This window comes from Palaemon carinicauda, chromosome 16 (assembly GCF_036898095.1).
Source record: "Palaemon carinicauda isolate YSFRI2023 chromosome 16, ASM3689809v2, whole genome shotgun sequence".
NCBI lineage: Eukaryota > Metazoa > Arthropoda > Malacostraca > Decapoda > Palaemonidae > Palaemon > Palaemon carinicauda.
In genome coordinates this window covers 45,585,327-45,600,802 of record NC_090740.1, presented here as the reverse complement: position 1 = coordinate 45,600,802, position 15,476 = coordinate 45,585,327, and the positions used below count along the sequence as shown (strand labels likewise).

Genomic DNA, 15,476 nt, shown 5'->3' with positions numbered 1-15,476 from the left:
AAATACCTTATTATTATTATTATTATTATTATTATTATTATTATTATTATTATTATTATTATTATTATTATTATTATTATTACTTGCTAAGCTACAACATTAGTTGGAAATACCTTATTATTATTATTATTATTATTATTATTATTATTATTATTATTATTATTATTATTATTATTATTATTATTATTACTTGTTAAGCTACAAACCTAGTTGGAAATACCTTATTATTATTATTATTATTATTATTATTATTATTATTATTATTATTATTATTATTATTATTATTATTATTACTTGCTAAGCTACAAATCTCGTTGTAAATACATTATTATTATTATTATTATTATTATTATTATTATTATTATTATTATTATTATTATTATTATTATTACTTGTTAAGCTACAACCATAGTTGGAAATACTTATTATTATTATTATTATTATTATTATTATTATTATTATTATTATTATTATTATTATTATTATTATTATTATTATTATTATTATTATTGTTGTTGTTATTATTATTATTACTTGCTAAGCTACAACCCTAGTCGGAAAAGCAGGAGGTTACAAGCTCAGGGGGTCCAACAATTAAAGTTGCCCAGTGAGGAAAGGAAACAACAAAAAATAAAATATTTTAAGAACAGTAACAACAATAAAATAAACATCTATATAAACTATAAAATCCTTAACAAAACAAAAGGAAGAGAAATGAAATAGAATAGTGTGCCCGAGTGTACCCTCAAGCAAGAGAACTCTACCCCAAGACAGTGGAAGTCCATGGTATAGAGGCTATGGCACTACCTAACTCTACAGAACTGGGGGTGTGATATAGTCCCTCTAGTTGATGTAAAGACACATCAAGCATATGTTAACAAATCACAATTTCCTATTTCATCAAGGGAGTCCTGTTTAGTTCAGATTGAGATTTAATTAATTTCAAATTCATAATCTCCCCTATATAATGAAGAACAAGTGTTTGTATATATATATATATATATATATATATATATATATATATATATATATATATATATATATATATATATATATATATATATATATGAATATATAAGTAAATATATATATATATATATATATATATATATATATATATATATATATATATATATATATACATATATATATATATATATATATATATATATATATATATATATATATATATATATATATATATATATATATATATATATATATATATATATATATATATATATATATTCATATATATATGATAAATTTTGCACATTTTTACGTGTTTTTCATATTCAAATAAGCCATGTATATTTTTGATACATTAATGTCTGGATTCTTTAAACGACCTCGGGATCAGAGCCCCAGGCGAAATCACACAAAGACAAGAGCTTGGCTCCGGCCGGGAATCGAACCCTGGTCGGCAAGCTTGTACAGACAGTGACTAACCCACTTGGCCACGAAAAAAGATAAAAGTCAATGACAATTCTTCTGTACTTATACCTGTCGAATTCAGGTATTTTGTACTTAGAATTGAAATCAACCCATCTTCACCATCGTAGCTAATTGGTAGTTTGTTACTTGGCATTCAATTAATGATAAATTTTGCACATTTTTACGTGTTTTTCATATTCAAATAAGCCATATATATTTTTGATACATTAATGTCTGGATTCTCTTAACGACCTCGGGATCAGAGCCCCAGGCGAAATCACACAAAGACAAGAGCTTGGCTCCGGCCGGGAATCGAACCCTGGTCGGCAAGCTTGTACAGACAGTGACTAACCCACTTGGCCACGAAGAAAGATAAAAGTCAATGACAATTCTTCTGTACTTATACCTGTCGAATTCAGGTATTTTGTACTTAAAATATATATGGCTTATTTAAATATATATATATATATATATATATATATATATATATATATATATATATATATATATATATATATATATATATATATATATATATATATATATATATATATATATATATATATATATATATATATATATATACATATATATATATATATATATATATATATATATATATATATATATATATATGTATATATATATATATATATATATATATATATATATATATATATATATATATATATATATTTTCCTGTAACTATCACAGGCATCGCCAGGCGTATAACTATTCGGTCTAACCTCGATCCTACGGTAGGAGTTGAGAGGGAGTAGTCATGGCCTGGTGAGAGAGGGTGGGAGGGGCTGAATCTGCATGGGTGGGCGTGTGTCCATATCTTTCTAAATACCTAACAGTCATCTCTGACTGATAGCGAACACTAGTAAAAAAGCAAATCTTAAACATTTTTTTCCTGATATTTACAGAAGTCTTTTTTTCAAAAGAATTTTAGTTAATCTCTCATTGTTTTGCTGAACACTTTTTATCAGTTCAGAAAATTACAAAAGAAGAAAAGTTACAAAAATAAGACAATTTGTTTTGGTCTCTGTGCCCTATTCCAATCACTCTTAGTCCTCATGGGGGGGGGGGAGGTACAAGTGAATCGGAAAGGGGGAACGAAGTGACTGACCACCCTTTAAGGCTTCACCCAGGACCCTTACGGTGGGTCCTGGCTTCACCTGTACTGTATACCTCCGAACTTATCCCAGTAAAATCCCTCCCATCTGCAATGGAGTTTATGATCGCATAAACCTCTCCCGTTCAACTCGGACCAAGAACTCCTGGGAGACCTTCATCCTCTCCCTCTCCTTCGCCCTCTCACGACCCTCTCACTCTCACCCTCTCACTCTTACTCGCTCACTACCTCTCCCCAAACCGACTCCTCTGCCTCCAGCTCAAAGTACTACACGAATTCATGTCCCAAAAGAAGAAGGGTAAATAGCCTGTTGATGTGAAGTACTAGGGACCTTGGGGAGGGATGACTCGGGGACCTTGGGGAGGGGATGACTTGGGGGTCTTGGGAGGGGATGACTTGGAGACCTTGGGGAGGGGATGACTGTGGGACCTTGGGGAGGGGATGACTTAGGGACCTGGGGGAAGGGATGACCTGGGGACCTTGGGAAGGGATGACTTGGGGACCTTGGGGAGGGAATGACTTGGGGACCTTAGGGAAGGGATGCCTTGGGAATCTTGGGAAGGGGATGACTTGGGGACCTTGGGGAGGGGATGACTTGGAGACCTTGGGGTGGGAATGACCTGGGGACCTTGGGGAGGGGATGACTTGAGGACCTTGGGGAGGGGATGACTTGGGGGTCTGACCTGGAGACCTTCGGGAGGAGATGACTTGGGGACCTGGGAGAGGGGATGACTTGGGGACCTGGGGGAGGGGATGACCTTGGGACCTTGGGAAGGGATGACTTGGGGACCTTGGGGAGGGAATGACTTGGGGATCTTAGGGAAGGGATGACTTGCGAGTCTTGGGAAGGGGATGACTGGGGGACCTGGGGGAAGGGATGACTTGGAGACCTTGGGGTGGGAATGACCTGGGGACCTTGGGAAGGGGATGACTTGAGGGCCTTGGGGAGGGGATGACTTGGGGGTCTGACCTGGGGACCTTCGGGAGGAGGTGACTTAGGGACCTTGGGGAGGAGATGACTTGGGGACCTGGGGGAGGGGATGACTTGGGGACCTTGGGGAGGGGATGACCTGGGGACCTTGGGGAGGGGACGATTTTTTTATTCCTGCATTTATTTATCTATTATTCATTTCGACCATGGTTTACTGAGTCTTATATTTAGCATTTTATGTCCTCGTTCGCCTGTGGGATTCTATTCTAAAGAGGTTAGCCTTTTATGGGAGTCTGTTCTAAAGAAGTTTGACTTGATGACCTTTTTAATATTTCATACTTGAATGATAACACATTTGGAATGTAATTATAATAATTGTACGTATTTATCTTAATAATATTTCGTTGCTTAGCTTTTTCTTATGAGGAAATGTATATGAAAATTACACTGATTTTATGTAAAATTTGCGTGACGTTTTAAATATATGTAACGTTATTACGTAAAGGAAGAGAGAGGTATTGAATCTTAAAGACAAATAGGAAAGAAAGAAATTGTTGTTGAAGCCTTATTAGCTAGATGTTACATAAAATTTTACACAATTAAAGCTTAGTAATATATAAGAAAAAATCGTGCCAATTTATTAAACTCTGGTGTTAACTTTATAGAAAGATAAATTTTTTTCTCTAAAATTGAGACATTTTTGTTACGAAAAGAGCTTATTTTGTCTGGATATCTGTAGGGGGGAGAGAGAGAGAGAGAGAGAGAGAGAGAGAGAGAGAGAGAGAGAGAGAGAGAGAGAGAGAGAGAGAGAGAGAGAATTTGCTAATTCCTATTCAAAAGATCGTAAGATGAAAAGAAAGAGAGAGAGAGAGAGAGAGAGAGAGAGAGAGAGAGAGAGAGAGAGAGAGAGAGAGAGAGAGAGAGAGAGAATTTGCTAATTCCTATTCAAAAGATCGTAAGACGAAGAGAGAGAGAGAGAGAGAGAGAGAGAGAGAGAGAGAGAGAGAGAGAGAGAGAGAGAGAGAGAGAGAGAGAGAGAGAGAGAATTTGCTAATTCCTATTCAAAAGATCGTAAGATGAAAAGAAGGAGAGAGAGAGAGAGAGAGAGAGAGAGAGAGAGAGAGAGAGAGAGAGAGAGAGAGAGAGAGAGAGAGAGAGAGAGAGAGAGAATTTGCTAATTCCTATTCAAAAGATCGTAAGATGAAAAGAAGGAGAGAGAGAGAGAGAGAGAGAGAGAGAGAGAGAGAGAGAGAGAGAGAGAGAGAGAGAGAGAGAGAGAGAGAGAGAGAGAGAATTTGCTAATTCCTATTCAAAAGATCGTAAGACGAAGAGAGAGAGAGAGGAGAGAGAGAGAGAGAGAGAGAGAGAGAGAGAGAGAGAGAGAGAGAGAGAGAGAGAGAGAGAGCAAAATTTGCTATTCCACTTTCAAAAGATCGCAAAAGAGACAAAGAGAAAAATAAATTTGCAACTTCATTTCCATAAGATCGCATGATGACAAAACCGTTTGACAAGCAAGGCATTCAAGAATCCTCAAACGTTTCAGAGCAGCAAACGTTTACATAAACGTCACCATCACCCCCACTTAACAACCTCAGAGAACAAACCAAAGCACTGGTGGGGCCTGTTGTTCGCAGAGACGCAGGGACGATCGATTGTAAGTACCTGTACTGGGCTCTCCAACCTCCATCATCCTGATAGCCGGGCCTTTGTCCCGTGGGCTGGAACAGCGCAGTTAAATCACCTTAAATAAATCTTCCTCAGATATAGATGACTTACAAACACGCAGAGGAGGTGAGGACGGCTTTGCCTGCAAATAGATGCGAGGGAGATTTTGTAAATTGTTATTTCTATTATAATTAGTGTTAGTCTTCATTATTATTATCATTGCTGTTGTTGTAGTTGTTGTTGTTGTTGTTATTATTTCCATTATTGTCATTGTTATCAGCATTATCACTCATATAGTATCCCACTGTTTTGGAACAGATAATTAAATTAAAAAACACGCAAAGAAAGTAATGAACCTTAATGAGAAAAAACTGGTCAGGTTAACCATTTCGAAAATGAATTGCTTCCCTTTCAAAATTAACGGTGTAAAGGTTACTTTTTTCGGGTTCTTCTCAGCATATAGAGCTTCTGAATATGTGTTGATGCTTTGTGTAATCATCAATTTCAAGATATCTTTTTCACGATATTGGAAGGGAAATGTTTAATGTTTTAAGAAAACTAGAAACTATTCGTAAATCTTCGTACAGCTACAAAGATCATAGTATTTATCAAACCCAGCGGTTTACTATGGAAACTTGCATATAGATATTTTAACTAAAATCCTTGTCACTATGATTATTTTAATAAGCTATGATATCTACTTGTTTTTTGTTTTTGTTTTTTTTTCTTTCTTTCTTTCTTTCTTTCTTTCTTTCTTTTTGCATCTCATCGACATTTTTTGGGGGGATTGGGTGAATTTGACACAAAACATAAAAAGAATGGGAAATATTAATATTTGTTATGCCCAAATACTTATTTCTATCATTCCATTACCTAGTCTTTAATGTATACAAAGACTTTAGCTCCAAATAATATATTTTCCAATGAGTCATTTCATAAGCATCAGATACAAGCAGAGGAAGAGGATGCCTTTGATAGAAGGCAATGCAGAGGGTGCATCGGTCAACCGATCCTTTATTATTATTATTATTATTATTATTATTATTATTATTATTATTATTATCATTACTTGTTAAGCTACAGCCCTAGTTGGAAAAGCAGGATACTATAAGCCCAAGGGCTCCAACAGGAAAAATACCCCAGTGAGGAAAGGAAACAAGGATATAAACTACAAGAAAAGTTTAAGGACAATAATAACATTAGAATAAAGCTTTCATATATAAACTATAAAAAACTTCAAAATACAAGCGAATAAAAACTTCAAAATATTAAGGGGAAGAGAAACAAGATAGAATAGTGTGCTCGAGTGTACCCTCAAGCAAGAGAACTCTAATCCAAGACAGTGAAAAGACTAAGGATAACTGTAGGAAAGAAGAAGAAGAATAGATACAAGCAACCTTTAGATAGATCTTATTGACCAGCTTCATAGATATGGATGGATAGTCACATTCATTTCTCTATCATTCATCCTCAAAGCATACGGATTAAGCTAAAACATAAACTCTAGGCTTTTTTATCTCCCTGAAAATAAGGTTCCTGAATGCACCGAAGGTTGGCAGCTATTGCCCGAGTCTTCATAAATCTTCCACGTTTGGCAAAGGAATTAAAGTTTAATTCCTTTTCCGTCCTGGATGGTTTAATTATTAAACCCTCCGGGAAGGGAGCGGTAAGCCAACATCTCTTTTGGGAGTGCGAGGGGGGCAGTCGGGTTTTGAAGCTGCGTTTAATTAAAGTTAGTAAAGGTAAGCATCTCAATTGTTGCCACAAATCATCTAAGTAGTTGTCCTTGGTGACTAGGATTTTGTGTTTAAGCCATTCTGGAAAATATATCCTTTTGCTTATGTGACTAAAAGGTTCTCACTCATTCCCTCCGTAAGCTTGCTAATCTAGAGTTAAATAATTGCTGCTGCACCCTTATAAAAAAAAAAAAAAAAAAACCGTAATTTTAATCGGAAGTTTTCCGTAAAAATATATTGTTCTCTGCCGTATATCAGTAAAATACAGGCGACCGTAATTTTACCATACTTTGTTATTATCCTTCACGAGTTGATGACCGTAATATCACTGCTTTACTTCAATATATCCGTTTTTGAAACGGTAAATACCTGGCAACATTTATTCCAGGACTTTCATTGTTTTTTTATAGCAATTTTTCAACTGTGTTCTTTGATTGAAGGAATCTTATAAATTCTCTGTTATCGTTTCCAATTCATATTTCATATCGGAGTAGAACAGAAACGAAGAGAAGATATGAAAGCCAAATTTCTTACCACGAGGAGCAAAACAAATACATTGACTTGTTAAAAAAAAAATCAGTGATTCGATAATAAATAATTCCATCATAATTTACACGCAAGAAAATTATGATGGCCACGTCCAAAGAACATTAATAAAACGATGACTTTCAGATAAAGTCATAACAATTGTATAAACTTATTTCTCCTGAGAAACTTCTAAATGGCCACGTACCAATAAGTGGATCTTCCCACTCGATTCTCTCTTTCTAAATACACCACTTTCGAACTTTATTTCATTACTTGAGGACCACAATTGTCTTCTCTCTGTCACATAGGGGTAGCCCCGTCAGTGCATCTTACGCTTTGCACTGTAGGCATTACTTCTGGTTCTTTGCTGTAATTTTTGGTCCAAAACTGTACTAACTTTTTAGCCTTCTACTATACTTCCATTCCTTCAACCTTTCTTCAATTTTCATGTCTAACCTCTTGCATCATTGGGTTTTTTCTCTAGTTGTCCTTGGGTGTTGAATGGCCTCCCAGACCTCAGCACTGATCTATATGACCTAAACTCTCAAATTCGGTTCAATATAAGCCTATCGAAAACGTCTCTGTCTGACGTTCAGCTGGACTGAGGTTCGAGGCCCGCTCAAGACCGATACTTTCTTTCAGTGTCTGCAATCTCGCAATCTTGTGAGCTGAGGATGGGGGTTTTGGGGGAGACTCTAGATCTACCTGCTAAGTCATTAGCAGTCATTGCCTGGTCCTCCCTGGTCCTAGCATTGGTCAGTCTCCATAGAGTTGTCATGTTAGAATATTGTCACTGTCCCTTACCTCTGCCATTGATGAGTGACCTTTAAACCTTAAGTGTGCGTACTTATCTACACATCACATAATAGCAAAATCCTGGATAAAATCACCTGGTTTTTATCAGTCTGTTCTTGTACGTCGTTAACCCCTACTTTAAGCATGCAATAAAATAATATACCCACATCCATATATTCTTCACAGGATTAAGGATTAGGGATTTTTTTAAGGATTTTATTAACTCTAGCGACCCCTCTCGGTGTATGAGAGTACATTACAAAATATACAAAATTACAATTTGACTTGCAATAATAGTGCAAGATGGCAGTAAACAGAAGCAAAACTACTTTTATTCACATATCTATACAATCCTATACAAATATCTGTATACCCATATATGCCATACATTATGAGGACCTTATCCCATATTATTATTATTATTATTATTATTATTATTATTATTATTATTATTATTATTATTAAGCTACAATCCTAGTTGGAAAAGCAAGATGCTATACTCCCAAGGGCTCCAATAGGAAAAAATAGCCCAGTGAGGAAAGGAAATAAGGAAATAAATAAATGATGAGAAAAAATTAATAATAAATCATTCTACAAACAGTAACAACGTCAAAACAGATATGTCATAAATAAACTATATAAAGGCTTATGTCAGCCTGTTCAACATCAAAACATTTCCTGCAACTTTGAACTTTTGAAGTTTTACTGATTCATCTACCCGGTTAGGAAGACTAGAGAAAACTAATAATATATAACTAAAACTGCTCCATTATTATTTTTACACATTTTGCTATATTGCACAATTCTCTCTTACTTCCTACTTTGAACAACTGACTAAACTTTATACTATTTGGTCTAGTGTAATATCAACCATAAATATCTGATCTTCCATTTCTAGTTATTTCTAAACAGGAAGCAGATTCAGGAATTCACATGGCATGTGAGACAGTTAATACAGCGCTGGAATATGGCCCAAGGAGCTTTTGGTAGGACTCCGAGACTCCAGTCCTTTTTCTTTCACGATGACAACAATGAATGACAGGAAATAGCATAATTACTATTTCTTATTACCCTTATTTTTTAATTTCTATTACGTGCTAAGCTGTTATTCTAGCTGAAAAACAGAATGCTGCTAGCCTATGACGCCTTATTTAAACAGTCCCATACAACAACAACAACAACAAATGCAGCCGTTTCTAGATCGTTCAAGGACAAGGGGCCTAAGACAAGTGTTGATCATGTCTGGGGTTCGGCCATTTTCATCATCACGCTGGCAACTACGGATCGGTGATAGTAGGAGACTTTAATCTGACCGCTCACAGCAAACCAACCTATTATGAGTGTCCCTGTATAGTAAAGCTGTGCTGATCATGGCGTTTCGCAAACCCTTTCTCCACGTGAAGGTATATCCACTCATAAAGTGAGATATGAACTATGAAAGAGAAATAATATCTGCCTCTTTGCTCACATAATATGTTAAGAATGAATTGCAATTGTGGCGGTCTGGTGGCAGCGTCCTTGTCTAGTGATAGCCAGACTGGGGCTTGAGTCCTGCTCAAACTCGTTAGTTCCTTATGGTCGTTGCAACCTCACCATCCTTGTGAGCTAAGAATGGAGGGTTTGGGGGAGCCAATAGATCTATCTGCTGAGTCATCAGCAGCTATTGCCTGGCCCTCCTTGGTCCTACATTGGCTGGAGTGGGTTTGGGAGCTGATCATATGTATATAGGGTCAGTGTCTAGTGCATTGTCATGCTTGATAGGGTTATGTCACTGTCCCTTGCCTCTGCAATTCATGAGCGGCCTTTAAAACCTTTAAAGGTGAATTTACTTTTCATCTTGTAGCAATTGTTTGCCATATTTAAGACAATAATGAGTGAAATATGTGTTATTAAAGGGAAAAAAATCGTCTTATTTCATACATAAGAATTTAAAGATAACAGTTTTTGAAAGCAGGAGATCTGCAGGCAACTTCAATCCCCGTAAAAATATTTATCTAAACCCATCTGAATATGATTTATCTTGAAGCAATATTTTAGTCTACGCTACATTTCAAGTAAATATCTTTTCATATCTATTTCCATTCTTTATCCAAATAGCAATTGAAAATTTTATATTTTTTTTCATAAAACGTATCTGCGTTTTCGTTTCAACGATATAAGAGTTATTATATATCCAGGTTATCTTGGTTATCTTCGTTATCTCCCACCGAGTGAGTGTTGAGGAGAGTCCCTGACAGATAAAGGCTTTTTCATATATTCAGTCGAAGTTTTTCCCTATTTTTTATAACAATTTCAGCTGAATCCATATATTTTTGCTATATATATATATATATATGTATGTGTGTATGTGTTTGTATATATATATATATATATATGTATGTATATACACACACACACACACATATATATATATATATATATATGTATGTATATACACACACACACATATATATATATATATATATGCATATATATATGCATATACATATATTTGCATTGGACCCCCTCTTTGAATACGGCTCATTTTTCCTATGCCTACACATTCACCAAATAATCTGCCCTATTTTTTACACATTTTTCTCTTTCCCTCAGAGCCCTGACAACACTAACAGAACCAAAGAAGGTATTAACTACTGTACTGTAACTGCTCAGTGGCTACTTTCCGCTTGGTGATGGTAGTAGATACCTTTATTATGGTGAGTAGATCTTCTCGGAGGACACTCCAAAAATCAAACTATTGTTTTCTAGTCTTAGGTAGTGCCATTATCTCTTGGGTTAGAGTTCTCTTCTTGAGGGTGCACTTAGGCATACTATCTGTTTCCCTCGTTTCCCAATCCTCAATAGAGACTTTGGGATTATTGCATCCCGCTTTTCCAACAAGGCTTGTAACTTACCTAGTAATAATATGTTAATAGTAAGTCTCTCAACGTAGTAATCGTAATGGGGTCTTTCAAACAAAATAGAGAGATGTACTTAATCTAACCCTAAATTAGCGAACAGTCCAAACAGCTCTGCCCGGCAATCCTAGGGGAATGCTAGAGTAGAGGAATGGAGATATAAGAGGGGGGGGGTGAGAAGGAGACAAGTCCCCTTCTCGTAATCGTGTGTAAGGCATTTGACAGAGCCTCCCTTATCACCCTGCCACATCACAAACAGCTATTAAGAAACGCCAACGTCTCTTGTGAGAGGCGAAACGTAGCCTGAGAATTACTCGTTTGTTCTTCGTTGCTGTTTTCGAGACTGTTTGGCAAGTTTGCTTCTTATGTTTTGCACGATTGACGAGAAAGAGAAATTAGTAAACACGTTAATGGAAATGTTTGGAAATCATAATAGTAAGTTTTGCACGATATCGAAGTTTTAAAAGTAACAAAACGATGAAAATAACAATATAGAATTGACTCTTCTATTGTAATGGACAATCCAATTTCGTAATGCCAGTTACAATACACTTTTCCCCACAAAATGATTCAATACATCAGCCATGTCAATCCAAGCCATTATTCTTTTCAAAGCTGTTTTATGCTACATACAACATATTCCATTTACTCTGAGCTCATCATAAAGCGTTCATGAAAGAAAAAAGAACAATATATTTGTATATATTGTATATATCTTACTACAAAAAGCTATTTAGTGCTTCTTTTTTGTAGTAATGTAAATCAAAAATAAAGTTTAAAAAGATGGAGGATCAACGGACTTTATCAGATAAGCTGGGTTTTGAATAAAACTAGAGAAACAAACACAAAGGACGAAGCCCTACTGGTAAATTTAGTATATATATATATATAATATACATATATGTATATATATACATATACATATATATATATATATATATATACATATATATATATATATATATTATATATATATATATATATATTATATTATATATATATATATATATATATGAGTTTGTATATACATATAAATATACATATATATATATATATATATAATATATATGTATATATATATATCTATATATATATATATATATATTTACTTATATATATATATATATATATGTGTGTGTGTGTGTATGTATATATATATACATATATATATATAATATATATATATATATATATATACTGTATATATATATATATATATATATATTGTCATATATGAGTATATATCACTAATACTAGTGATTTTTAATCAATATAAATATCAACCACAATGGCAATCAATATCGAATTCTACGTTGGGAATATATATCCCACTGGAAATTCCTTTATAACAGCTTCTGGCTGGGCAAAGATTCGAACCTTTGCCTCTTAGCCGAAACAATGCCTGCAGTGGCTCCAACAAACCATGCTATCAAATTTTATGGTTGGTTAGATTGCCATTGTAGTTGATATTTCCATTTTCATAGATATATTAATACGATACCGAATTAGAAAGGAAATATTCTAAGAGGTGGATCAGATCTAGTTTATGATGAATGAGAACTGAGATTTTTATAGTTTCCAAAAGCCTCGAAAGAGAATTATATGAAAATGTGAACATTTTAGAAGGATAAAGATCAAAGACGACAAACAGAAGGAAGGAATTGTCACAAATTGAAGATAACAAAAATACAAAGAAATACGAGAAATGTAAAAGTACTGCCATACAGATGAATGTTATAATGATTATATTAAACTACGAACATAGAAGTAAAGCATAAGAGACAATGGACAAATAAAATGCTTCAGTAAGTTGTACAGAAGAGAGTAAAGGAAAAGAAAACGAAAACACAAAATGAACAACAACGTCAATAGCATTGAGGTGGCGCAAGAAACATTATAGGAGGCAACGAAAAAGATTCATCCTATACCCCCAACCCGGCCTAAAACCTCAGCCCCACCCCAACCCCCTCCCCCCAACCCCCCTAAAAAACCTCACATTCCCTCAAGGCCCAAACGACAAAGCGGAGACTCTCCATCGCACGATCCGTTCCACCGTCCCATTGTCCATCTTGTTCGCCAACACTTAGCCATTCCACCTATTCCTTGCTGGATGATATTTATGAGCTGTAATTACATGCACGCCCGCGTATAATGGACGAGAAGCGATCGTTCCTTTTCGTTCGGACGGGAGGCGTATACAGTCTTTCGAGTCGATAACGGACGAAGCAATTTGCAACTGGGAAGCGGTTGATCATCCGGGCAGGTCTGAGGAATGGTGTGAGGATAATGGGGGAAGACACAGAGGTCAAGGTTAAGGAGATGCGAAGGGAATGGTTAGGGGATAAAGAAGATAACGATAAGACGGAGATGAGATAATGGCCCTCGGTAAAGAGATAAGGGAGGGAGAATGGGTTTATGTGTCCGAATGTATGGTAAGGGAGGCTGAAAAGGGATCGTGATGCCAGGTGTAAAGAATCCAATCAAAAAAGGATCTTCTCACTTTGGAGCGTGAGAAAGTCTAACCAATAACTCTTTACGTTTACAATGGCCAAAAACAAACCGTCGTGTTTTTTTTTAATATTATTCATCTTACTTTCATGGTCATTGTCTTGTGATAACAATTATGTTGTATTTTCAAATTAGTACCAATATGTTTTTATGATCATATTTCAGTTATTATTCTTGAATCTATACAGGAATTTTCTAAAATATAAAAGATCAAAAGAATATTTATTTTTCGTAAAAACAACACAGGACCATAAGTCCATCTAAACCTTTGTTTATCGTGATTGAATTATGCACCACACTTCGCTGCATCCTAAAATATTTCTTGAAATCCGTGTAGAGAAAGAATGGAATATCTGGAATTGAAAAATTATAAACCTTTTCCAAAGAAAATGATGTGGACTTTTTGACCCAAGACGCACTTTAAGAAAAATAACAAAATATGGAGAGACAAAATAATGATAAATAAATTGTTGATTCGCTACTTCGTGTAAAGAAAAAAAAGGCAAATGACTCGTGTAGAGAAAGAATGAATATTCAGAATTGGAAATTATACAACCCTTCCGCCAAAAAATGCTAATTCGCTAGTTCATATAAAAAAAATAATAGAAAAATAAAATTTTAAGAAAAGGCCAAACCAAAAAGAAAAAAAAAATATGGATTTTTTTTTACCCAGGAGGATAAATTGAAACAAGATAACAAAATAGAAAATTACAAAATAACTGTAGATGAGTTGTTCGTATGAAAAATCAAACGAAATTTTCTAAGAAAGGCTAAAAACGAAAAAAAAAAAAAAACATTATGTGGAACTTTTGACCAAACACGCACTTTGAAAAAAAGAAAATAAAAATTGCTTAGAGAAAAAATAAAAAATAATTTTTTATTTGCAAGTTCATGTAAAAAAAAATATCAACAACAAAAAAGACTTGTGTGGAACTTTTTGACCTACCCACGCACTGAAAAAAAAATAAAAAACTGGCTAGAGGTATAAAAATAATTGTTCATTTCGCTAATTCATGTAAGAAAAAAAAAGGCAAATAAAAAGTCAACAAACGAAAACTAAACATCATTATTGGAACTTTTTTGACCTAGCGCCACTTTAAAAAAAAAAAAATAGTGCGTACACAAAATAAAAATAATTGTTGAATCGCTAGTTCGTGTAAAAAAAACAAGCAAATGAAAAATTCAACAATTCTAAGAAAAGAGCAAAAAGTTATCCAGAGGGTCAAGTCATGATTACTGTGTACAGAGAAATCCCAGGTAAAAGAACATCTCGGTGGTGATTACGCGTGATATCTTTTTGTTAGTTTGTTTGCTTGCGCGTTTACTTGTTTGGTTTAGTCCCCTCGTGTTTGTTTCGTTCGCCACAAGCAACATTTCTTTCTGTTTACTCTCGGACAGAATTCTTCCTGATCCTTCTTACCCAAGAAACTCCTACTAAGGTTTTTCATACGACTCTCTCTCTCTCTCTCTCTCTCTCTCTCTCTCTCTCTCTCTCCCTTTATTTTTAAATGATTATATCATTCTCCTCCATACCTAAATATCTCTCTTTCTCCTTCTCTCTCTCTTTCTTTGAATTTACAATCCAATATACTATTCTCTCTCTCTCTCTCTCTCTCTCTCTCTCTCTCTCCTCTCTCTCTTTATTTTTAAATGATTATATCATCTCTCCATACCTATATATCTCTCTTTCTCTCCCTCTCTATCTCTCTTAGAATTTACAATCCAATATACTATTCTCTCTCTCTCTCTCTCCTCTCTCTCTCTCTCTCTCCTCTCTCTATTTCCCTTTATTTCTAAATGAGTATATCATTCTCTTAATACCTCTATACATCTCTCTTTCTCC

General features: G+C 34.8%; 1 protein-coding gene across 1 annotated transcript; it reads right to left on the bottom strand.

The window, feature by feature from the left end:
- Nucleotides 1–3,019: 3,019 nt before the first annotated feature.
- Nucleotides 3,020–8,211, bottom strand: LOC137655288 (proline-rich protein HaeIII subfamily 1-like). The gene is made up of 3 exons (XM_068389174.1): nt 8,066–8,211; nt 5,109–5,222; nt 3,020–3,551 (listed from the first exon to the last, which is right to left on the bottom strand). Exons 1-3 carry the CDS (start codon nt 8,209–8,211, stop codon nt 3,020–3,022), a joined length of 792 nt encoding a protein of 263 aa, XP_068245275.1.
- Nucleotides 8,212–15,476: the final 7,265 nt, after the last annotated feature.

What these genes read in the sequence shown, in the direction of transcription:
- LOC137655288 (XM_068389174.1), bottom strand. Translation starts at nt 8,211, where the DNA reads ATGACAACTCTATGGAGACTGACCAATGCTAGGACCAGGGAGGACCAG. An exon ending in ATTGCAGACACTGAAAGAAA is followed by an intron (nt 5,223 to 8,065) that starts GTATCGGTCTTG and finishes GCGCTGTTCCAG; the next exon opens with CCCACGGGACAAAGGCCCGG. An exon ending in CAGGCCCCACCAGTGCTTTG is followed by an intron (nt 3,552 to 5,108) that starts GTTTGTTCTCTG and finishes CTCCTCCCGAAG; the next exon opens with GTCCCCAGGTCAGACCCCCA.